The 25,484-nt window shown below is 46.5% G+C and overlaps 1 protein-coding gene across 3 annotated transcripts in view; it reads left to right on the top strand.

Annotated features, from left to right (window-relative positions):
* Nucleotides 1-966: 966 nt before the first annotated feature.
* The window catches only part of YDJC (YdjC chitooligosaccharide deacetylase homolog), a 56,530-nt gene continuing 32,012 nt past the window's right edge, over nucleotides 967-25,484 (top strand). Inside the window, exon 1 of one of the 3 annotated variants that reach the window (XM_040416357.1) lies at nucleotides 967-1,036. In XM_040416357.1, the coding sequence (XP_040272291.1) occupies nucleotides 982-1,036 (55 nt within the window). In that variant the 5' untranslated portion in view covers nucleotides 967-981. Of the gene's footprint in view, nucleotides 1,037-1,125; nucleotides 1,188-12,855; nucleotides 12,892-25,484 lie in introns of those variants that run through there. The other 2 variants (XM_040416359.1, XM_040416358.1) reach the window with 2 other exon arrangements.

The raw sequence follows: 25,484 nt of genomic DNA on the forward strand, positions 1-25,484 counted from the left end.
TACCTGTTAGGGGTTAAAAAACACACATCTCCAGCCTGCCAGCGAACGATCGCCGCTGGCAGGCTGGAGATCAACTCTCTTACCTTCCGTTCCTGTGAGCGCGCGCGCCTGTGTGCGCGCGTTCACAGGAAATCTCGCCCATCGCGAGATGACGCATATATGCGTGACTCTGCGCAGGGCTGCCACCTCCGGAACGCGATCCTGCGTTAGGCGGTCCGGAGGTGGTTAATGGGCTTCTGTCACACCCAAAACACATTTTTCATTTTTGGGCTTGTTAAAATCCTTATTGAACGACTATTCCCTATATAGGGCTCTTACCTTTGTCTGTGGCTTCGTTTCATTAAAAATTTATCTTTTAAAATATGCAAATGACTTCACAACCAGCAAGTAGGGCGTCTACTTGCTGGTAGCCGCCGCATCCTCCTTTTAAAAAACCGCCCCCTCCTCCTGTTGATTGACAGGGCCAGCGAGCGCTCTCCTCCTCCAGCTGGCCCTGTCAGCATTTCAAATCCCGTGCCTGTCTTCATTCGGCGCAGGCGCTCTGAGAGAAGGACGCTCGCCTCCTCAGCACTCCCTCAGTGCGCCTGCGCCGATGACGTCACCGAAAGAGAAGAATGCGCCTGTTTGCACTCTACTTTTACGCCTGTTTCAAGGAATGGTAAACGTGTCGGGCCTGATACACGCAGAGGCTTTTTTCTGCCCATAACCCAGCACTCATACTGGAAAGCGGCCAGATCCCATTATAGTCAACAGGGTCTTCCTGTGAACGGCAGCATCCGGCTAGGCTGGATTCGGCAGAGAGTTAAAATGAAATGACTCCACTCTAATATTAAACTTGGGGTAAGCTGCAATACCAGTTACAGACCATGGATAAAAGTGGCGCTGTTTCGGTAAAGATAAGCAGAGCCTTTTAGTCCTAATGGAGATGGACAACCCCTATAACTGTGTATTGCAGACACCAGCCACGTGCAGAATAACTCCATGTCTCCTCACACAAATCCTGTCACTGGCCCCTGTCAGACTGTCAACGCAGAACGTAAGCGCTAAGGGGCGGGGCTGGTGTGACGTAAGCGAAAAGGGGCGGGTCTATACAGAAGCACTGTCCTGCAGTTGGAGGAAATGAAAGCTTCAGTTCGAAGAAAGCTGAGGAGAGCGCTGTGACCGCTGTAGTGTGCCACTGCCTGGAGGTGAGGAGCGGAGAGCAGCAGGGAGAGAGCGGGCGGAGGCCTTCACTCCCGTAATCCTGCTCATTCAGACATCTGCTGGCATAGCTCTGTCCGTCTCTGCTGTACTCTGTATCTCTGCACCCAGACCTGCTCCTGCTGTACTCTGTATCTCTGCACCCAGACCGGCTCCTGCTGTACTCTGTATCTCTGCACCCAGACCTGCTCCTGCTGTACTCTGTATCCCTGCACCCAGACCGGCTCCTGCTGTACTCTGTATCTCTGCACCCAGACCGGCTCCCTCTGTACTCTGTATCTCTGCACCCAGACCTGCTCCTGCTGTACTCTGTATCCCTGCACCCAGACCGGCTCCTGCTGTACTCTGTATCTCTGCACCCAGACCGGCTCCCTCTGTACTCTGTATCTCTGCACCCAGACCTGCTCCTGCTGTACTCTGTATCCCTGCACCCAGACCTGCTCCCGCTGTACTCTGTATCTCTGCACACAGACCTGCTCCCGCTGTACTCTGTATCTCTGCACCCAGACCTGCTCCTGCTGTACTCTGTATCTCTGCACCCAGACCTGCTCCTGCTGTACTCTGTATCTCTGCACCCAGACCTGCTCCTGCTGTACTCTGTATCTCTGCACCCAGACCGGCTCCTGCTGTACTCTGTATCTCTGCACCCAGACCGGCTCCCTCTGTACTCTGTATCTCTGCACCCAGACCTGCTCCCGCTGTACTCTGTATCTCTGCACACAGACCTGCTCCCGCTGTACTCTGTATCTCTGCACCCAGACCGGCTCCCTCTGTACTCTGTATCTCTGCACCCAGACCTGCTCCTGCTGTACTCTGTATCCCTGCACCCAGACCTGCTCCCGCTGTACTCTGTATCTCTGCACACAGACCTGCTCCCGCTGTACTCTGTATCTCTGCACCCAGACCTGCTCCTGCTGTACTCTGTATCTCTGCACCCAGACCGGCTCCTGCTGTACTCTGTATCTCTGCACCCAGACCTGCTCCTGCTGTACTCTGTATCTCTGCACCCAGACCTGCTCCTGCTGTACTCTGTATCTCTGCACCCAGACCTGCTCCTGCTGTACTCTGTATCTCTGCACCCAGACCTGCTCCTGCTGTACTCTGTATCTCTGCACCCAGACCTGCTCCTGCTGTACTCTGTATCTCTGCACCCAGACCTGCTCCTGCTGTACTCTGTATCTCTGCACCCAGACCTGCTCCTGCTGTACTCTGTATCTCTGCACCCAGACCTGCTCCTGCTGTACTCTGTATCTCTGCACCCAGACCTGCTCCTGCTGTACTCTGTATCTCTGCACCCAGACCTGCTCCTGCTGTACTCTGTATCTCTGCACCCAGACCTGCTCCTGCTGTACTCTGTATCTCTGCACCCAGACCTGCTCCTGCTGTACTCTGTATCCCTGCACCCAGACCTGCTCCTGCTGTACTCTGTATCTCTGCACCCAGTCCTGCTCCTGCTGTACTCTGTATCTCTGCACCCAGACCTGCTCCCGCTGTACTCTGTATCTCTGCACCCAGACCTGCTCCTGAGCTACCGGCTCCTGCTTTCTGCTATGTGTCTGCCACCTCTCTGTACCCAGACCGGCTCCTGCTTTCTGCTGTATCTCTGCCACCTCTCTGTACCCAGACCGGCTCCTGCTTTCTGCTGTATCTCTGCCACCTCTCTGTACCCAGACCGGCTCCTGCTTTCTGCTATGTGTCTGCCACCTCTCTGTACCCAGACCGGCTCCTGCTTTCTGCTATGTGTCTGCCACCTCTCTTCCCACTATTTTCCTATGTATCACGTTGTACCGGATTGTTATGCAGCTGTATAGGTGATGAGGGCACTTGCCTTGGCTTCCCCTGTGACTGGAGCATATGGCACCATAGAGGTGTCCTTGTCCTCAGGGTAATTCTGCCTGACAAACCTGTGTAGCCCTGATGTCTGTAATAGCAGATGGAAAATACAAGCCCTGTGTAAGGCTCATGCACGCGAATGTTTGCCTTCCAGGTCCACAATGCATGGGCACCGACTGTAGGGCCGCCGGACATGGACCCGTTCACTTGAATGTAATTCGCATCCAATAGTCCGCACCACAACAAAGTAGTGCATGCATGGAGAGAACCTAGTGCTTCTGTGGAGTTCCGTGCCTCTGTATATGTTGCGATTCCCCTTATGCTGTTTGGGGCTGCAAACTGCACTGTATTAAAACTGAAGCCTCACGCTGCCCCCCGACATGTTTCGCCGTGAGGGCAGAGTGTCTAACCCCTGAAGACGCCGGTCACGGCGAAACATGTCGGGGGGCAGCGTGAGGCTTCAGTTTTAATACAGTGCAGTTTGCAGCCCCAAACAGCATAAGGGGAATCGCAACACTGAATATACAGCATGCTGGCAGCGCGCAGCCAGCCGCATCAGTGGTGATTAGTAGTGACCTGTACCCTACACTAAGTAAGGGGATGCTGTACAACACTATAGCAAATGAAGAAGATGAGGGAGGACTGCGACACACTGGAATTTTAACATATAGTTAAGTTAGCAATCCGTTTTACTAGCATACTAATAAAAGTTAAGTATTAGGTATATTGGAGTAGGTGCTGGATTAACAGGTGTAAATTAGTCCTTTGGACATCAGTAATTATTATTTTGTGGAAAAACGCTGCATCCAGCACTAAGGGAAAGTTTAGTTTTGCCGTCTGTATATTGCGGACCCGCTGTTTGCCTGGCCAGCACATGAGCCCTAACTGTACTGGTTACAGCAGGAGGCATGCTGCACTTCACTGCAAGGGTCGTGGTCTGCATGGTCATAGAGCTAACTATAGAGCCTCATTCACGTGACGAAGAACCAATTAAAGTCTATGGCGCCAGTGAATAGCGGCCGTAAAAAATTAGAACATGTCCTATTTTGGCCTGAAAAATAGACAGACTTGCACCAGGACACTCGTTCTTGCGTAATGATGACAAAAACGCGCTGGGAGCGCAGGTCCTGCAGCTTCCAATAAGGAACCATTGCCACTGCAAGTTCAAGTGGGTGAGGTCAGTATATATTTTTTGTCTGCACTGTTGTGGGTTGGGAGCTAAAGTGGGAATTTTATGATACTGGGGGGGCGCAAAGGGGGCCCATTATCTATACTGGGGGGGAAGGCGGCGGCGGCAAAGGGGGCCCATTACCTATACTGGGGGGGGGCAAAGGGGGCCCATTATCTATACTGGGGAAGGGGGGGGCGCAAAGGGGGCCCATTATCTGAACTGGGGGGGCACAAAGGGGGCCCATTATCTGAACTGGGGGGGCACAAAGGGGGCCCATTATCTGAACTGGGGGGGCGCAAAGGGGGCCTATTATCTATACTGGGGGGGAAGGCGGCGGCAAAGGGGGCCCATTACCTATACTGGGGGGGCAAAGGGGACCCATTATCTATACTGGGGAAGGGGGGGGGGCGCAAAGGGGGCCCATTATCTGAACTGGGGGGGCACAAAGGGGGCCCATTATCTGAACTGGGGGGGCGCAAAGGGGGCCCATTATCTATACGGGGGGGGCGCAAAGGGGGCCCATTATTATCTATACGGGGGGGGCGCAAAGGGGGCCCATTATTATCTATACGGGGGGGGCGCAAAGGGGGCCCATTATCTATACTGAGGGGGGGGTGCAAAGGGGGCCCATTATCGATACTGGGGGGGGCGCAAAGGGGGCCCATTATTGGTACTGGGGGCACTGCAGGGGTTTGGATTTAAAAAAACAAAACAAACCTATGAAATTCTTCCTTTTTAATAGCTGTTTTGAAAACTGGTAAATGGCCAGGAGATGGACGCACACAGTGATGCAAAATGGCCACAAAAACTGACATTGTATCAATGTTTAACAGTGAGAAATACATGAGCGTGCACTGAGGACTTTGTATTTACAACGTAAGGGCTCGTTTATACGAACATTCAGTTTTTTTGCGGTTTGCAAATTGCGGATCCGCAAAAAACGGAAGCCGCCCGTGTGCCTTCCGCAATTTGCGGAACGGAACAGGAGGCCCATTAAAGAAATGCCTATTCTTGTCTGCAAAACGGGCACAGAGTGCTGTCTGCATCTTTTGCGGACCCATTGAAATGAATGGTTCCGTATACGGACGGTATGCGGAACGCAGAAAACGGCCCGTATACGGAACGCAAAATACGTTTGTGTGAATGAGCCCTAAGTGTGTTTATTAGTGCAGCCTGGTCACTTATATTTTATCATCTTACTATGAGCTGTGTGACATTTGACGCAGTAACTAATTACTGTTGTTAAACCTGCCCCTAGGAGAGTATTAATAAATCTATGTACTGCTTTCTTTAACCACCTCAGCCCCCATAGCTTAAACACCCTTAATGACCAGGCCACTTTTTACACTTCTGACCTACACTACTTTCACCGTTTATTGCTCGGTCATGCAACTTACCACCCAAATGAATTTTACCTCCTTTTCTTCTCACTAATAGAGCTTTCATTTGGTGGTATTTCATTGCTGCTGACATTTTTACTTTTTTTGTTATTAATCGAAATTTAACGATTTTTTTGCAAAAAAATGACATTTTTCACTTTCAGTTGTCAAATTTTGCAGAAAAAACGAGATCCATATATAAATTTTGCTCTAAATTTATTGTTCTACATGTCTTTGATAAAAAAAAAATGTTTGGGTAAAAAAAAAATGGTTTGGGTAAAAGTTATAGCGTTTACAAACTATGGTACAAAAATGTGAATTTCCGCTTTTTGAAGCAGCTCTGACTTTCTGAGCACCTGTCATGTTTCCTGAGGTTCTACAATGGCCAGACAGTACAAACACCCCACAAATGACCCCATTTCGGAAAGTACACACCCTAAGGTATTCGCTGATGGGCATAGTGAGTTCATAGAACTTTTTATTTTTTGTCACAAGTTAGCGGAAAATGATGATTTTTTTTTTTTTTTTTTCTTTTCTTACAAAGTCTCATATTCCACTAACTTGTGACAAAAAATAAAAAGTTCTATGAACTCACTATGCCCATCAGCGAATACCTTGGGGTCTCTTCTTTCCGAAATGGGGTCACTTGTGGGGTAGTTATACTGCCCTGGCATTCTAGGGGCCCAAATGTGTGGTAAGGAGTTTGAAATCAAATTCAGTAAAAAATGACCTGTGAAATCCGAAAGGTGCTCTTTGGAATGTGGGCCCCTTTGCCCACCTAGGCTGCAAAAAAGTGTCACACATCTGGTATCTCCGTACTCAGGAGAAGTTGAGGAATGTGTTTTGGGGTGTCTTTTTACATTTACCCATGCTGGGTGAGATAAATATCTTGGTCAAATGCCAACTTTGTATAATAAAATGGGAAAAGTTGTCTTTTGCCAAGATATTTCTCTCACCCAGCATGGGTATATGTAAAATGACACCCCAAAACACATTCCCCACCTTCTCCTGAGTACGGAGATACCAGATGTGTGACACTTTTTTGCAGCCTAGGTGGGCAAAGGGGCCCATATTCCAAAGAGCACCTTTCGGATTTCACAGGTCATTTTTTACAGAATTTGATTTCAAACTCCTTACCACACATTTGGGCCCCTAGAATGCCAGGGCAGTATAACTACCCCACAAGTGACCCCATTTTGGAAAGAAGAGACCCCAAGGTATTCGCTGATGGGCATAGTGAGTTCATGGAAGTTTTTATTTTTTGTCACAAGTTAGTGGAATATGAGACTTTGTATGAAAAAAAAAAATCATCATTTTCCACTAACTTGTGACAAAAAATAAAAAATTCTAGGATCTTGCCATGCCCCTCACGGAATACCTTGGGGTGTCTTCTTTCCAAAATGGGGTCACTTGTGGGGTAGTTATACTGCCCTGGCATTTTCCAGGGGCCCTAATGTGTGGTAAGTAGGTAAATGACCTGTGAAATCCGAAAGGTGCTCTTTGGAATGTGGGCCCCTTTGCCCACCTAGGCTGCAAAAAAGTGTCACACATCTGGTATCTCCGTACTCAGGAGAAGGTGGGGAATGTGTTTTGTGGTGTCATTTTACATATACCCATGCTGGGTGAGAGAAATATCTTGGCAAAAGACAACTTCCCATTTTTTTTATACAAAGTTGGCATTTGACCAAGATATTTATCTCACCCAGCATGGGTATATGTAAAAAGACACCCCAAAACACAGTCCTCAACTTCTCCTGAATACAGAGATACCAGATGTGTGACACTTTTTTGCAGCCTAGGTGGGCAAAGGGGCCCAAATTCCTTTTAGGAGGGCATTTTTAGACATTTGGATACCAGACTTCTTCTCACGCTTTGGGGCCCCTAAAATGCCAGGGCAGTATAAATACCCCACATGTGACCCCATTTTGGAAAGAAGACACCCCAAGGTATTCAATGAGGGGCATGGTGAGTTCATTGAAAAAAAAAAATTTTGGCACAAGTTAGCGGAAATTGATTTTTTTGATTTTGTTCTCACAAAGTCTCCCTTTCCGCTAACTTGGGACAAAAATTTCAATCTTTCATGGACTCAATATGCCCCTCAGCGAATACCTTGGGGTGTCTTCTTTCCAAAATGGTGTTATTTGTGGGGTGTTTGTACTGCCCTGGCATTTGAGGGTCTCCGCAATCATTACATGTATGCCCAGCATTAGGAGTTTCTGCTATTCTCCTTATATTGAGCATACGGGTAATGAGATTTTTTTTTTTCCGTTCAGCCTCTGGGCTGAAAGAAAAAAATGAACGGCTCAGATTTCTTCATTCGCATCGATCAATGTGGATGAAAAAATCTCTGCCAAAAAAAGAAAAAGGAGGGGAAAGGCGTCTGCCAGGACATAGGAGCTCCGCCCAACATCCATACCCACTTCAGCTCGTATGCCCTGGCAAAGCAGATTTCTCCATTCACATCAATCGATGTGGATGAATAAATCATTGCCGGGATTTTTTTTTTTATATATACAAAGTGTTTGCCAAAGTATATGAACACCGCCACCTCCTCAGCTCATATGCCTCGGCAAACGTATCTTTTACTGCAGAGGAGAAATCTCGTCTTGCAGCGCCGCATACACCGACTTGCGTGTAATCTGACAGCAGCGCAATGCTTCTGTCCGAATGCACATCAGTGCTGCAGCTAGTCGATCGGTTGGTCCACCTGAAAGGTAAAAAAAACAAAACAAAAAAGAAAAAACCAGGCCGCAAAGCAATAACTTTATTAACTTTAGAACAGAACATATTAACTTTTTTTAACTTTTTAAACTTTTTTACTTACCGGTAATTTTTTTTTTGTTTAGTTTTTTTTACTTTTATAGAACAAACCTCTCCTTCCCCATGGGACAATGTGCAAAGCGCAAATCGCCCAAAGATGTGGCGAAGTACGTTATGCACTTTATCCCAGGTGAAAGGAGAGGTTTGCAGCAGCTGTGAGAGAAAGGGCCCTAATAGCCCTGTGTGCCTGTCCTGGTGAGATGTGATCCCTATGCTAGGTGTACCTGTGTGTGGTACTTCCGGAAACACTCACCATAGCATAGGGCAGGGTGGTCCGGACAGTCAGGACAGAAATAGCGGGTGTCACGCCTTATTCCACTCCTGCTACAGACACGACATTTTTTTCGGGGTGGCGGTTGGGTGGAGGTACCAGCAACGACACTGGGGAAATGTCGCTCGTGTAGACGGCTAACTACACTGGTGGATGGGGCCACGGAACCTCCCGGATAAATGAGGTTCTCGATGATCTCTTCCTGGAATTTGAGGAAGGATCCTGTTCTCCCAGCCTTACTGTAGAGAACAAAACTATTATAGGCAGCCAATTGAATTAAATATACAGACACCTTCTTATACCAGCGTCTGGTTCTGCGGGAAACTAAATAGGGAGCCAACATCTGGTCATTGAAGTCCACCCCTCCCATGAGCGCATTATAGTCGTGGACTGAGAGGGGCTTTTCAATGACACGGGTTGCCCTTTCAATTTGGATTGTCGTGTCTGCGTGAATGGAGGAGAGCATGTAAACGTCACGCTTGTCTCTCCATTTCACCGCGAGCAGTTCTTCGTTACACAAGGCAGCCCTCTCCCCCCTTGCAAGACGGGTGGTTACAAGCCGTTGGGGGAAGCCCACGCGACTAGTTCGCGCGGTGCCACAGGCGCAAATCCGTTCTAGAAACAAATGCCTAAAGAGGGCCACACTTGTGTAAAAATTGTCCACATAAAGATGGTACCCCTTGCCGAATAAGGGTGACACCAAGTCCCAGACTGTCTTCCCACTGCTCCCCAGGTAGTCAGGGCAACCGACCGGCTCCAGGGTCTGATCTTTTCCCTCATAGATCCGAAATTTGTGGGTATAGCCTGTGGCCCTTTCACAGAGCTTATACAATTTGACCCCATACCGGGCACGCTTGCTTGGGATGTATTGTTTGAAGCCAAGGCGCCCGGTAAAATGTATTAGGGACTCGTCTACGCAGATGTTTTGCTCGGGGGTATACAAATCTGCAAATTTCTGGTTGAAATGGTCTATGAGGGGCCGAATTTTGTGGAGCCGGTCAAAAGCTGGGTGGCCTCTGGGACGGGAGGTGGTGTTGTCGCTAAAGTGCAGGAAACGCAGGATGGTCTCAAATCGTGTCCTGGACATAGCAGCAGAGAACATGGGCATGTGATGAATCGGGTTCGTGGACCAATATGACCGCAATTCATGCTTTTTAGTTAGACCCATGTTGAGGAGAAGGCCCAGAAAAATTTTAAGTTCGGAAACTTGGACTGGTTTCCACCGGAAAGACTGGGCATAAGAGCTTCCCGGGTTGGCGGATATAAATTGTGTGGCATACCGGTTTGTCTCTGCCACGACTAAGTCCAAGAGCTCCGCAGTCAAGAACAGCTCAAAAAATCCCAGGGCCGAACCGTTTTGAGCCGTCTCAACCCGAACTCCAGACTGGGCGGTGAAAGGGGGAACTACAGGTGCGGCTGAAGTTGGTGACTGCCAATCAGGGTTTGCCAGCACCTCAGGGATTCTAGGGGCTCTACGGGCCTGTCTGCGCGGTGGCTGCGACGGGGTAACTAGTGCACGTGCCACCGTACCAGCTTCAACTGCCCTTCTGGTGCTCGCCACTTCACCATGTTGTACGGCAGTGCTGGTACTAGGTCCAGGAAGGGCTGCGCTGCTGGTGTATGCCTCACCACGTGATCCGGCAGCAACAGCCCCACTCTGCTGCTCTTGAAGCGGATCCTGCATAACCTGTGGTCTAGCGACACGGGGCCGGGTACGCCTGGTGCTGCCAGGGACCTCCACCTCCTCGTCCGAACTTTGGGTCAGAGAGCCACTGCTTTCCACAGGTTCATATTCTGACCCGCTAGATTCGTCAGATGAGGGTTCCCACTCCTCATCCGACTGGGTCAGAATCCTGTAGGCCTCTTCAGAAGAATACCCCCTGTTTGACATTTTGGACTACTAAATTTAGGGGTATTCCCTGAGACTACCCAAGAAAAAAAGCAAGCCTGTCTTACAAAGGGGAGGCTAGCGAAGTACCGGAGGCCGCTGCGGTTGATAAAAAATATCAAAACTGATTTTTTTTATCGCCGCAGTGCGTGTAAAGTGAATGTGCAGTGATCAAAAAACTATTTTTTTTTTGTCACTGCGGTGGGGCGGGCGTGGGTGAACGCACGTGTGGGCGACCGATCAGGCCTGATCGGGCAAACACTGCGTTTTGAGTGGAGGGCGAACTAAGGTGACACTAATACTATTATAGATCTGACCGTGATCAGTTTTGATCACTTACAGATACTATAAAAGTACAAATGCTGATTAGCGATACGCTAAACAGCGAATAAAAGTGACTGCGGTGGGCTGGGCGCTAACTGATCGCTAACTACCTAACCAAGGAGCCTAAACTATCCCTAAAACCTAACAGCCAATACTAGTGAAAAAAAAAAGTGACAGTTTACACTGATCACTTTTTGTCTTTCACTAAGTGATTGACAGGGGGCGATCAAGGGGTTAATTAGGATGATGGGGGTGATGGAAGGTGATCAGGGGCTAAGGTGTAGTGTTGGTGGGTACTCACAGTGATCTCTGCTGGATCCAACCGACGAAAAGGACCAGCAGAGAAGCCATATAACAGATCATATTTACTAATATGATCTGTTATCTGGCTTCTGATTTGATTTTTTGAAAATCGCCAGCCTGCCAGCCAATGATCGTGGCTGGCAGGCTGGTGACGAAATACTTCTTTAACTTTTGCCGGCCCGCGATGCACGAAATCTCGCGTCTCGCGAGAGGACGCACCGGCGCGTCCACCCAGAACAACAGGACCGCCGCAAAGACGCAATCCTGCGTACGGCGGTCCTGAGGAGGTTAATAAAGTGGCAAACGCTGGCCAAATAAGTCATTGTAATTATTATGAATGAGACCAGAAATTACAATAAATATTTAACATACAAATATTTATGTATATAATATTTATAATAAGTATATAATATGTTATAAAATAATGTATTATGTAATATTTCGAAATGTCTGAACAAGTACAAGACTTGTTCCACTGCCGTTACTTAATCTACTGTTGTAGCATGTGATCAGCTGCCGGAGGAGGAAATGCTTGCGATTACGTGACATTTGGTAGAGTGGGCACGGCTTTATACATAGATACTAGGCAAAGAAACTGCAGCACTTCTTGTCTCTTTCTCTTTTTGTGGTAGTGGTTTATTTGAAACCTCGTCCTTTGGCTACTTTCACACTCGCATTTGGTGCGAATCTGTCATGGATCTGCACAAATGCATCCGTTCAGATAATACAACCGCATGCATCCAGAACGAATCAGTTTCAGTTTTTATTATCCGTAACATGGCCAAAATAGATCCGTCTTGAACACCATTGACTTACATTGTGTGCCAGGATGGATCCGTTTGGCTCAGTTTCGTCAGACGGACACCAATACGCTGCAGGCAGCGTTTTGGTGTCCGCCTCCAAAGCGGAATGGAGCCAAACTGATGCATTCTGAGCCAATCCTTATCCATTCAGAATGCATTAGGGGCAAAGCTGATCCGTTTAAGACCTCTTGTGAGATCCCTGAACAGATCTCCCAAACGGAAACCAAAAAACAGTGTGAAAGTAGCCTAAGGCCTCCTGCACACGACCGTACGGCTTTTTCAGTGTTTTGTGGTCCGTTTTTCACAGATCCGTAGTTCCGTTTTTTGTTTCCGTTGTGTTTCCGTCTCTGTTCCGTTTTTTCCGTATGGCATATACAGTATACAGTAATTACATAGATAAAATTGGGCTGGGCATAACATTTTCAATAGATGGTTCCGCAAAAAACGGAACGGAAATGGAAGACATACGGATGCATTTCCGTATGTGTTCCGTTTTTTTGTGGACCCATTGACTTGAATGGAGCCACGGAACGTGATTTGCGGGCAATAATAGGACATGTTCTACCTTTGAACGGAAAAACGGAATGCATACAGAGTACATTCCGGTTTTTTTGCGGAACTATTGAAATGAATGGTTCCGTATACGGAACGCAAAAAAAACGGCCAGTAAACGGGGAAAAAAAACGGTTGTGTGCAGGAGGCCTAACTTGGTGAATAAACCACCATGTTTCTTTGCTTTAGATCGTTGGCTAGGGCCAGGGTCTAAGGCCTCATGCACACAGCCGTGGCCGTATTGCGGCCCGCAATATGCGGGCACCGGCCGTGTGCTCCCCGCATCACTGATGCGGACCCATTCACTTGAATGGGTCCGCAATCCGGAGCTGCGGTGTGGAACAGAGGTGTGTAACCCCACTCCGGACCCGTTCAAGTTGAATGGGTCTCGATCTGTCCCGGCCGCCGCACGGACTTTGCCTGTGCATTTGGTCCCCAATGCACGGAACGGCCGTGTGCATGAGGCCTAACACTGTGTGCACCGCCACCTATTGCATATACATGGTAATACACGGTAGTGCTGCTATAGCCTCTTATCTTTGGTTTATAGACGGATATTCATTCCAGTCATTACCGGTATCTGCAGTGTAGGTTCCTTAGTTAACCAGGATCCGTGTAATTGAAAATAAGAGACCACCGGGCAGATCTGCAGGTACCTGGCTGTGTAGACTCCTATCATAATTCAGTTCACACTTCAGTTATCTGGTCAGTTGTTGTGCGCCAAAACCAGTAGTGAAGTCTCCACAGAGATCAGATGTAATTAAGGGCAAAACTGATCTTTTTTTTTCGACCTGCACCTGGTTTTGGCGCACAATAACGGATGGAAATAACTGATCAAATAACTGAAGTGTGAACTTGGCCTTACAGGGGTTGGCCTGCTCCCCTTTACAGAGCAGCCATTGCTCTTATGTCTTTTAGGCTACGTCTACACGACAACATTTGTCGCACTAATGTCGCGTGACGATATTTATAATGGCAGTCTATGGTGTCGCACTGCAACATGCTGCGACTGCGACGCAACAGTCGCACAAAATCCATTCGAGATGGATTTTTCTGCGACTGTTGCGTCGCATTTGCAGCATGTTGCAGTGCGACACCATAGACTGCTATTATAAAAATTGTCGCGCGACATTGGTGCAACAAAATGTTGCGCTACAAATGTTGCAGTGTAGTTGTGCCCTATCTGTCGCGCGACAAATGTCTTCGTGTAGACCAGTGCTTCTCAAATAGTGGGGCGTGCCCCCCAGGGGGGGCGCCAGGCTCCGTAAAGGGGGGATCGTTCAGGGCCGGACTTTGAGGTGTGCGAATTTCTTCTGTATAATGCCGGCAGGCAGGCCGGGCGGCCGGCGCGTCCCTCAGTGATGTCACGTGCCTGCGCCGCCTGCTTTATGAATGAAGCAGGCGACGCAGACAAGTGACGTCACTGAGGGACGCGCCGGCCGCCCGGCCCGCCTGCCGGCATTATACAGAAGAAATTCGGATATACGGTACTATTAGGAGTGAGGGGGGCATGTTTAATAACTTTAAACGGCGGTGGTGGGCACACGGAATCTGTGGATGGCACAGTTAAGGGGTGGGGGTCTGTGGATGGCACTGTTATGGGCTGGGGGGCACTGTGGATGGCACTGTTATGGGGTGGGGGGGGGGGGGGTCTGTGGATGGCACATATATAACAGTGCCAGCCACAGATTCCCCTGTAACAGTGCCAGCCACAGATCCCCCCATAAGTGTCCGTCATCCACAGATCCCCCCCATAAGTGTCTGTCATCCACAGATCCCCCCCATAAGTGTCCGTCATCCACAGATCCCCCCCCATAAGTGTCCGTCATCCACAGATCCCCCCATAAGTGTCCGTCATCCACAGATCCCCCCCATAAGTGTCCGTCATCCACAGATCCCCCCCCATAAGTGTCCGTCATCCACAGATTCCCCCCCCCCATAAGTGTCCGTCATCCACAGATTCCCCCCCCCCATAAGTGTCCGTCATCCACAGATCCCCCCCCATAAGTGTCCGTCATCCACAGATCCCCCCCCATAATTGTCCGTCATCCACAGATCCCCCCCCCATAATTGTCCGTCATCCACAGATCCCCCCCCATAATTGTCCGTCATCCACAGATCCCCCCCCCCATAATTGTCTGTCATCCACAGATCCCCCCCCATAAGTGTCCGTCATCCACAGATCCCCCCCCCATAAGTGTCCGTCATCCACAGATCCCCCCCCCATAAGTGTCCGTCATCCACAGATCCCCCCCCCATAAGTGTCCGTCATCCACAGATCCCCCCCCATAAGTGTCCGTCATCCACAGATCCCCCCCCATAAGTGTCCGTCATCCACAGATCCCCCCCCATAAGTGTCCGTCATCCACAGATCCCCCCCCATAAGTGTCCGTCATCCACAGATCCCCCCCCATAAGTGTCCGTCATCCACAGATCCCCCCCCATAAGTGTCCGTCATCCACATTTCTTTCTTTTTTTTTATTCTCTTATACGTTAATAAGGATACAGTGTTATGCAGAGGTGTACTTATAACAATTTTATAGACAAATGATACTATTTACAGTCGCGCGGGGGGCGCAAAATTTTTTCTTCTTCCTAGGGGGGGGGCATGACAGAAAAATAATTGAGAAGCACTGGTGTAGACGTAGCCTTAAAGTGTCATCTGGCCACCTCCGCCCTGGTGTCAGGACTAATTATCATGAATTACGGAGCATGTAATGGTAATGGTTTTCACACTAGTGAAACAGGCCCCTCTTATGCTCCCAAACCCTGCCCTGAGTGTGGGTCCTCTGACCCAAATTAACAGCCTCATAGATTAAATATGCACCTGTATTACTCATCTAATTCCGGTTGGTTTTACAGTTAGTTTTTTTCATGCTGGGAATTTTTGCCATTATTCTTCTTTGTTACATATGTTCTATGGGACAGACGGGTATTTTTTTTATTTTTTTTTGCAGAGGCATTTTTCTTTCTGCGTTCATGATGGTGTTTTTTTGTAATCTCAGCATGCATTTACATTTTTTTTTTTTTTTATTCCTCATAGCTATCATAGCTTTAAAAATGCATATGCAATGTGTTTCACGTTTTTTGCATTTTTTTAAAAAAATTGTTTATTTTATTAATTTTTGTCAATGAAAAAGTAATACAAATACATTGTCTCATTGCATATCCGTGAGAAGCAATACAGGTACAATGTTATATTGCATAACGTCAATATCAAAAATGTACATTAGTATACAAAACATACATTTTGCATCAGAAGCCAAAAGACGCATTGAGAGTTGAAACAACGAAAGGACATAGAACAATTACAACGATACGACACATAAGGAAAAAAAAAAGATAAACTGATATTCAGAGATCTCTTATTGTAAGTGGTCAAAAGCGTCATCCCATGCTTGCCAGGTCTTTGTAAATCTATCGACTGAGTTAGTAATGCATGCAGTTAAGTATTCCATTTTCCTAACTTCCCCCACACTGTGTATGAGGTCCATTCGGGTAGGCGCGTCTGCCCTCAACCAAAACCTCGCAATTAGGCGCCTGGCCGCCGTTAACACCTGAAGGACTAAAAGCAGGAATTGTTTCTTTAATGACATTTTTGGCATATTCAATAAGTAAAAAAAAGGTGTAAAAGGAAAATGAATTGCGAGGAGTTGAAAAAGGACCGACCCCATTATTCTCCAAAAGGGCACAATCACAGGACATTCCCAAAAAATGTGAAGGTGAGTCCCCTCACCTGTCATACACCTCCAACATCTATCAGAGATATCTTGGCTAAAGTGTTTTAATAGCTGTGGTGTATGATACCAAAACATAAGCACTTTATATGTGTTTTCCCTATATGTGACACATGAAGACGACTTCGCTGCTCGTTCCCATATCTGTTTCCATTCTGCATGTGCTATAGGATGGCCTAAAATTGCTTCCCATTTAGTCATGTAGGAGTGAGTAACAGAGGAGGATGATAGGATAAGGTAAACATCTGAGATGAGACCCTTCGTTGTAACAGTCATCTTACATAGTTTCTCAAATGGTGTAGGGGTTGACACCTTCATTGAGTGAAAAAGGTCCGAGAAAAAATGGCAAATCTGCAGATATTGATACCTAGAAGACTCCGGCAATTGATGCAAGGAACGTACCTCATCAAATGATAAAAAACCCAGAGACCTATAGTTTACAACATCCGCAAATCTGAACAGTTTCTTAGGAAACCATATTTTAAGAAAAGCTATGTGTGTTCCCAACTTAAATAGTGGATTATACAGAAAGGAGATCATAGAAGATTTTTCCGATGCAAGTGAAAACAATCTATTACATCTCAACCATATGTTACAGGTAAAAGACATGGGGCCTAATAGCTCAGGTCTAAGTGAAGGTTGCAGGGAATACCAAATGAGTGAATTCGGATGTACAGGGGCTATCCACAACTTCTCTATTTCCATCCATCTAGAGTACGCATACAAATTGGACCAGGCTGGCAGTCTTCTAAGGTGTGTAGCCCAGTAATATTTTTTAATATCTGGAACTGCCAGAGATTTGGGTGACATTAAAATTGAGCAAGCTATGCGATGCCTCCTTCCATTCCAGATGAACCTAAGTATACACGATTGAAAATCATGCAGCTCCTTCTCAGGAACAGGAATTGGAAGAGTTTCAAACAGATACAGTAATTTAGGCAAAATATTCATCTTAACTGATGCTATACGGCCCAATAAGGAAATGGGAAAAGGCATCCATTTAATCAGTAAGGCTTTGAGTTCTCGGAACATAGATGGGAAATTTTGAGCATACAACGAGGAATAAGTAGGGGTTAAATTTACCCCCAAATACCTCAGGGACGTTTCCTTCCATTGAAAGTGAAAGCTGGATTTTAAGGTGGTCAAATTATCAGGGGATAGGTTAAGGGGGAGAGCCTCCGTTTCTGTGGCATTAATTTTATAACCAGATAATCTACCATAAGTCTCTAGCAATTTAAAGAGGTTGGGGAGCGAAATATGCATGTCAGTTAATGTTAGCAGAATATCATCAGCGAATAGTGAAAGTTTGAATTCAACTGCATTCACTTTAATCCCATGGATATCAGGGTGAGAACGTATGGCCGCCGCCAGGGGTTCTATGCATAGAACGAAAAGCAAAGGGGATAGCGGACATCCCTGACGCGTACCATTTTTTATAGGAAAAGGCAAGGAATGAGCATGCTTCATTTTCACCATCGCTGTAGGTTGGGCATATAAAACATGGAGGGCTGTAAGGAAGGGGCCTTTCAAACCAAAAGCCTCCATGGCAGAGAACATAAAAGGCCACCCTAAGCGATCAAACGCTTTCTCTGCGTCAAGACTTAGCAACAAAGCCGAGTCTCTGCGCCTATTCGTGATGTCAATTAGATCAATGGTCCGCCTTGTATTATCTCCGCCTTGTCGGTCTCGGACAAAGCCCACTTGATCCTTATGGATCAGTTGGGGTAACCAGTCTGAAAGTCGGTTAGCCAAAGTTTTCGTGAAAATTTTCAAATCCGAATTAAGAAGTGCAATGGGCCTGTAATTTCCAAATTCTAGGGGATCTTTACCTGGTTTAGGTATTAACCACCTCCGGACCGCCTAACGCAGGATCGCGTTCCGGAGGTGGCAGCCCTGCGCACAGTCACGCATATACGCGTCATCTCGCGAGACGCGAGATTTCCTGTGAACGCGCGCACACAGGCGCGCGCGCTCACAGGAACGGAAGGTAAGAGAGTTGATCTCCAGCCTGCCAGCGGCGATCGTTCGCTGGCAGGCTGGAGATGTGTTTTTTTTAACCCCTAACAGGTATATTAGACGCTGTTTTTATAACAGCGTCTAATATACCTGCTACCTGGTCCTCTGGTGGTCCCCTTTGTTTGGATCGACCACCAGAGGACACAGGTAGCTCAGTAAAGTAGCACCAAGCACCACTACACTACACTACACCCCCCCCCCCCCCGTCACTTATTAACCCCTTATTAGCCCCTGATCACCCCTAATCACCCCTGATCACCCCATATAGACTCCCTGATCACCCCCCTGTCATTGATTACCCCCCTGTCATTGATCAACCCCCTGTAAAGCTCCATTCAGACGTCCGCATGATTTTTACGGATCCACTGATAGATGGATCGGATCCGCAAAACGCATCCGGACGTCTGAATGAAGCCTTACAGGGGCGTGATCAATGACTGTGGTGATCACCCCATATAGACTCCCTGATCACCCCCCTGTAAAGCTCCATTCAGATGTCCGCATGATTTTTACGGATGCACTGATACATGGATCGGATCCGCAAAACGCATCCGGTCGTCTGAATGAAGCCTTACAGGGGCATGATCAATGACTGTGGTGATCACCCCCCTGTCATTGATTACCCCCCTGTAAAGCTCCATTCAGATGTCCGCATGATTTTTACGGATGCACTGATAGATGGATCGGATCCGCAAAACGCATCCGGACGTCTGAATGAAGCCTTACAGGGGCGTGATCAATGACTGTGGTGATCACCCCATATAGACTCCCTGATCACCCCCCTGTCATTGATTACCCCCCTGTCATTGATTACCCCCCTGTAAAGCTCCATTCAGACGTCCGCATGATTTTTACGGATGCACTGATAGATGGATCGGATCCGCAAAACGCATCCGGACGTCTGAATGAAGCCTTACAGGGGCGTGATCAATGACTGTGGTGATCACCCCATATAGACTCCCTGATCACCCCCCTGTCATTGATTACCCCCCTGTAAAGCTCCATTCAGACGTCCGCATGATTTTTACGGATGCACTGATAGATGGATCGGATCCGCAAAACGCATCCGGACGTCTGAATGAAGCCTTACAGGGGCGTGATCAATGACTGTGGTGATCACCCCATATAGACTCCCTGATCACCCCCCTGTCATTGATTACCCCCCTGTCATTGATTACCCCCCTGTAAAGCTCCATTCAGATGTCCGCATGATTTTCACGGATGCACTGATAGATGGATCGGATCCGCAAAACGCATCCGGACGTCTGAATGAAGCCTTACACGGGCGTGATCAATGACTGTGGTTATCACCCCATATAGACTCCCTGATCACCCCCCTGTCATTGATCACCCCCCTGTCATTGATCACCCCCCTGTCATTGATCACCCCCCTGTCATTGATCAACCCCCCTGTCATTGATCAACCCCCCTGTCATTGATCACCCCTCTGTAAGGCTCCATTCAGATATTTTTTTGGCCCAAGTTAGCGGAATTTTTTTTTTTTTTTTCTTACAAAGTCTCATATTCCACTAACTTGTGTCAAAAAATAAAATCTCACATGAACTCACCATACCCCTCACGGAATCCAAATGCGTAAAATTTTTTAGACATTTATATTCCAGACTTCTTCTCACGCTTTAGGGCCCCTAGAATGCCAGGGCAGTATAAATACCCCACATGTGACCCCATTTCGGAAAGAAGACACCCCCAGGTATTCCGTGAGGGGCATATTGAGTCCATGAAAGATTGAAATTTTTGTCCCAAGTTAGCGGAACGGGAGACTTTGTGAGAAAAAAATAAAAAATATCAATTTCCGCTAACTTGTGCCAAAAAAAAAAAATTTCTATGAACTCGCCATGCCCCTCATTGAATACCTTGGGGTGTCTTCTTTCCAAAATGGGGTCACATGTGGGGTATTTATACTGCCCTGGCATTCTAGGGGCCCCAAAGCGTGAGAAGAAGTCTGGTATCCAAATGTCTAAAAATGCCCTCCTAAAAGGAATTTGGGCACCTTTGCCCACCTAGGCTGCAAAAAAGTGTCACACATGTGGTATCTCCGTATTCAGGAGACGTTGGGGAATGTGTTTTGGGGTGTCATTTTACATATACCCATGCTGGGTGAGAGAAATATCTTGGTCAAATGCCAACTTTGTATAAAAAAATGGGAAAAGTTGTCTTTTGCCAAGATATTTCTCTCACCCAGCATGGGTATATGTAAAATGACACCCCAAAACACATTCCCCAACTTCTCCTGAATACGGCGATACCACATGTGTGACACTTTTTTGCAGCCTAGGTGGGCAAAGGGGCCCATATTCCAAAGAGCACCTTTAGGATTTCACAGGTCATTTACCTACTTACCACACATTAGGGCCCCTGGAAAATGCCAGGGCAGTATAACTACCCCACAAGTGACCCCATTTTGGAAAGAAGACACCCCAAGGTATTCCGTGAGGGGCATGGCGAGTTCCTAGAATTTTTTATTTTTTGTCACAAGTTAGTGGAAAATGCTTATTTTTTTTTTTTTTTTTCATACAAAGTCTCATATTCCACTAACTTGTGACAAAAAATAAAAAGTTCCATGAACTCACTATGCCCATCAGCGAATACCTTGGGGTCTCTTCTTTCCAAAATGGGGTCACTTGTGGGGTAGTTATACTGCCCTGGCATTCTAGGGGCCCAAATGTGTGGTAAGGAGTTTGAAATCAAATTCTGTAAAAAATGACCTTTGAAATCCGAAAGGTGCTCTTTTGAATATGGGCCCCTTTGCCCACCTAGGCTGCAAAAAAGTGTCACACATCTGGTATCTCCGTAATCGGGAGAAGTTGGGGAATGTGTTTTGGGGTGTCATTTTACATATACCCATGCTGGGTGAGAGAAATATCTTGGCAAAAGACAACTTTTCCCATTTTTTTTATACAAAGTTGGCATTTGACCAAGATATTTATCTCACCCAGCATGGGTATATGTAAAAAGACACCCCAAAACACATTCCTCAACTTCTCCTGAGTACGGAGATACCAGATGTGTGACACTTTTTTGCAGCCTAGGGGGGCAAAGGGGCCCACATTCCAAAGAGCACCTTTCGGATTTCACAGGTCATTTACCTACTTACCACACATTTGGGCCCCTAGAATGCCAGGGCAGTATAACTACCCCACAAGTGACCCCATTTTGGAAAGAAGAGACCCCAAGGTATTCGCTGATGGGCATAGTGAGTTCATGGAAGTTTTTATTTTTTGTCACAAGTTTGTGGAATATGAGACTTTGTATGAAAAAAAAAAAAAAAAAAAAAAATCATCATTTTCCACTAACTTGTGACAAAAAATAAAAAATTCTAGGAACTCGCCATGCCCCTCACGGAATACCTTGGGGGGTCTTCTTTCCAAAATGGGGTCACTTGTGGGGTAGTTATACTGCCCTGGTATTCTAGGGGCCCAAATGTGTGGTAAGGAGTTTGAAATCAAATTCAGGAAAAAATGAGGAGTGAAATCCGAAAGGTGCTCTTTGGAATATGGGCCCCTTTGCCCACCTAGGCTGCAAAAAAGCGTCACACATCTGGTATCCCCGTACTCAGGAGAAGTTGAGGAATGTGTTTTGGGGTGTCTTTTTACATATACCCATACTGGGTGAGATAAATATCTTGGTCAAATGACAACTTTGTATAAAAAAATGGGAAAAGTTGTCTTTTGCCAAGATATTTCTCTCACCCAGCATGGGTATATATAAAATGACACCCCAAAACACATTCCCCACCTTCTCCTGAGTACGGAGATACCAGATGTGTGACACTTTTTTGCAGCCTAGGTGGGCAAAGGGGCCCATATTCCAAAGAGCACCTTTCGGATTTCACAGGTCATTTTTTACTGAATTTGATTTCAAACTCCTTACCACACATTTGGGCCCCTAGAATGCCAGGGCAGTATAACTACCCCACAAGTGACCCCATTTTGGAAAGAAGAGACCCCAAGGTATTCGCTGATGGGCATAGTGAGTTCATAGAACTTTTTATTTTTTGTCACAAGTTAGTGGAATATGAGACTTTGTAAGAAAAAAAAAAAAAAAAAAATCATCATTTTCCGCTAACTTGTGACAAAAAATAAAAAGTTCTATGAACTCACTATGCCCATCAGCGAATACCTTAGGGTGTGTACTTTCAGAAATGGGGTCATTTGTGGGGTGTTTGTACTGTCTGGGCATTGTAGAACCTCAGGAAACATGACAGGTGCTCAGAAAGTCAGAGCGGCTTCAAAAAGCGGAAATTCACATTTTTGTACCATAGTTTGTAAACGCTATAACTTTTACCCAAACCATTTTTTTTTTACCCAAACATTTTTTTTTTATCAAAGACATGTAGAACTATAAATTTAGAGCAAAATTTCTATATGGATCTCGTTTTTTTTGCAAAATTTTACAACTGAAAGTGAAAAATGTCATTTTTTTTGCAAAAAAATCGTTAAATTTCGATTAATAACAAAAAAAGTAAAAATGTCAGCAGCAATGAAATACCACCAAATGAAAGCTCTATTAGTGAGAAGAAAAGGAGGTAAAATTCATTTGGGTGGTAAGTTGCATGACCGAGCAATAAACGGTGAAAGTAGTGTAGGTCAGAAGTGTAAAAAGTGGCCTGGTCTTTCAGGGTGTTTAAGCACTGGGGGCTGAGGTGGTTAAAGTTATATAGGAGTGTGACATTGAAGTGGGTATTGGGGACCCTTGTAAGAAGGAGTTGAACAATAGTGTCATATACGGCAGAAGAATATCGGAAAATGTTGCGTAATAAATGTATGGTAGACCATCTGGCCCAGGGGCTTTATTATTGGGCAGTTGTTTCAGCACCTCCTGCAATTCCTCTACAGTAATAGGAGCGTTCAATGAGGCAAGAGCTTCTCCAGACAACTGAGGAAGATTGCATTTAGAAAGAAAGGAATCCAGAAGGAGTCGACTTCGCCCTGGGTCAGATGGGAGTTGTTGAGGAATAGAGTAAAGCGCCTTGTAATAGTCCTGAAATAAGTTGGAGATGACCTCTGGATCATATACTATTGCACCATCACTTCGCCTCATAGCAGTCGGAGTGTTTATAGTGCTAGACTCCCGAAGCTATCGAGCCAAGAGGGTATGTGGCTTGTTCCCCCACATATAAAATCTTTGTCGCGAGTATAGTAATTTTTTCTCAGTTTTATAAAACATTAGTTCCTTCAATCTGGCACGCAGAGTGATAATGCGTCTAAGCAAAGGTCGCGAGCATCGGGATTCGAGCATTCTCTCTAAATCCTTCAGCTGTGAGGTGATAATGTGTTGTTGCATAGTACGATCTTTTTTTAATCGAGACCCCATAGCTATACATGTGCCTCTAAAGACTGCCTTGTGGGCTTCCCATATCATAGATATAGGGGGACCTGAGGACTGATTTAAGGTAAAGTATTCTGTAAGGCCCTCACGTAACTCCTGCCTAAGCGGCAGCTGATGTAAAAAGGACTCGTTAAGCCGCCAATGGCAAACTCTACAGTGGTAACCTGAAGTTTTAATGTTAATTGAAACTGGTGCGTGGTCCGACCAAGAAATTGGTCCTATATCAGCATCTGCAAGCATCCTTAAAATTGGGACATTACCAAAAAAGTTATCTATACGGGAATGCGTATTATATGGATGTGAGAAGAAAGAAAATGTTTTTGCAGTGGGATAGTTAATTCTCCAGAGGTCATATAATTCGAATTTTCTAATAAGACGCCTAAAAAGACGTGAGTTTCGACATTGATCCCTAGTGGGCGGTCTATTCTGAAGGGTTAATCTATTTAAGCGCTCGGAAAAGGAGAGATTAAAGTCTCCTCCTACTAGCAATGCAGCTGGGAGCAACTTAGATAATTTCAAAAACACCTTATTAAGAAAAGGGATTTGAGCAGTATTTGGAGCTATAGATTGCACAGTACATGTGGGCTACCATTGAGTGTGGCTTTTAGTATAATATACCTGCCAGCAGGGTCAATAATAGCGTCTTCCACCTGTAAGGGGCAGTCAGCAGACATGAGAATGGCAACACCTGCCGCCTTCCTCCCAGAGGAAGCAGAATATATACGAGGGAATAAATATTGCGCAAACTTGAAAGAGCCCTGGTGATCAAAGTGGGTCTCCTGAAGAAAAACTATGTCAGCTTTTTGAGACTTGCACTCAGTAAGTGCCAAGCGTCTCTTCACATTAGAGTTAAGGCCTTTTACATTAAGTGAGACATACTTAATCATTTTCAAAACATGGGGTAAATGTACTTGCTATGTGGCTGTCACAGACCCTCTTCAAGGACAATGCCATAGATGAAAACACTTTAATGCGTTCAGTCGTTTGTGGGTTGGATTCTGAAGACCTGAATATAGAAAACAGTGAGAAAAGACACAAGAGGGAAGGGGGGGGGGAGACACAAGAGGGAAGGGGGGGGGGGAGACACAAGACCATACAAACAATAAAGATACACCATATAGTATCAGAACATTGGGTGCTGTCACCCAGATACAGATCAGTAAGTAGCAACTAGTAATAATAATATCAGCAAACTGCCGTCCCTCCGTCCCAACCAACAAAAGCTGGGGGGAGAGGGCGAAACTACTGGTCTGCTTAGTGGAAGCATGACTGGACTGGCACAGGATGGGCCAGGTTTCAAAGCTTATTAGAACTTGAAAGAACCAAAGAATTGAACAATAAACCAATTCTACTATCATAGGACCTTAAACAAAGAACCATAAGGCCGTCGCCTCTCGGCGAGTGAAAACAGTAGGAGATATAAGTTGAGCAAGTGAAGTCCATGCAGCAATCATGGGGGATCATCTTGTGGCTCACGTGAAGGAGTCCCTCCAGCAGAGGACGATCTTCTTCTCTTTTGTCTGGCAGGTTGCCAAACTGGACCCAGGGCAGGCTGTGGATCCGGTAGTTCCCAGTCCGTGATGGATGGAATCTCAATGCCCAAAGCAGCACAAAAATCAGGGAGGTCTGCATGCTGACGCAGGATGGAGGACCTGCCATTTTTCGTAACTATTAATGCAAACAGGAACCCCCATCTATAAGGCGTCTTCTTTTCCTTCAGCAGTTGCAATAAGGGCTGTAAAACTCTTCTTTTCTGAAGTGTCCACCAAGATAAATCCTGGTATAAATGAACAGAAGTGCCATGAAAATCAATGGAGCGTAATTCCCTGGCTTTGGAC

Source organism: Bufo bufo, chromosome 2 (assembly GCF_905171765.1).
Source record: "Bufo bufo chromosome 2, aBufBuf1.1, whole genome shotgun sequence".
Taxonomy (NCBI): Eukaryota; Metazoa; Chordata; class Amphibia; order Anura; family Bufonidae; genus Bufo; species Bufo bufo.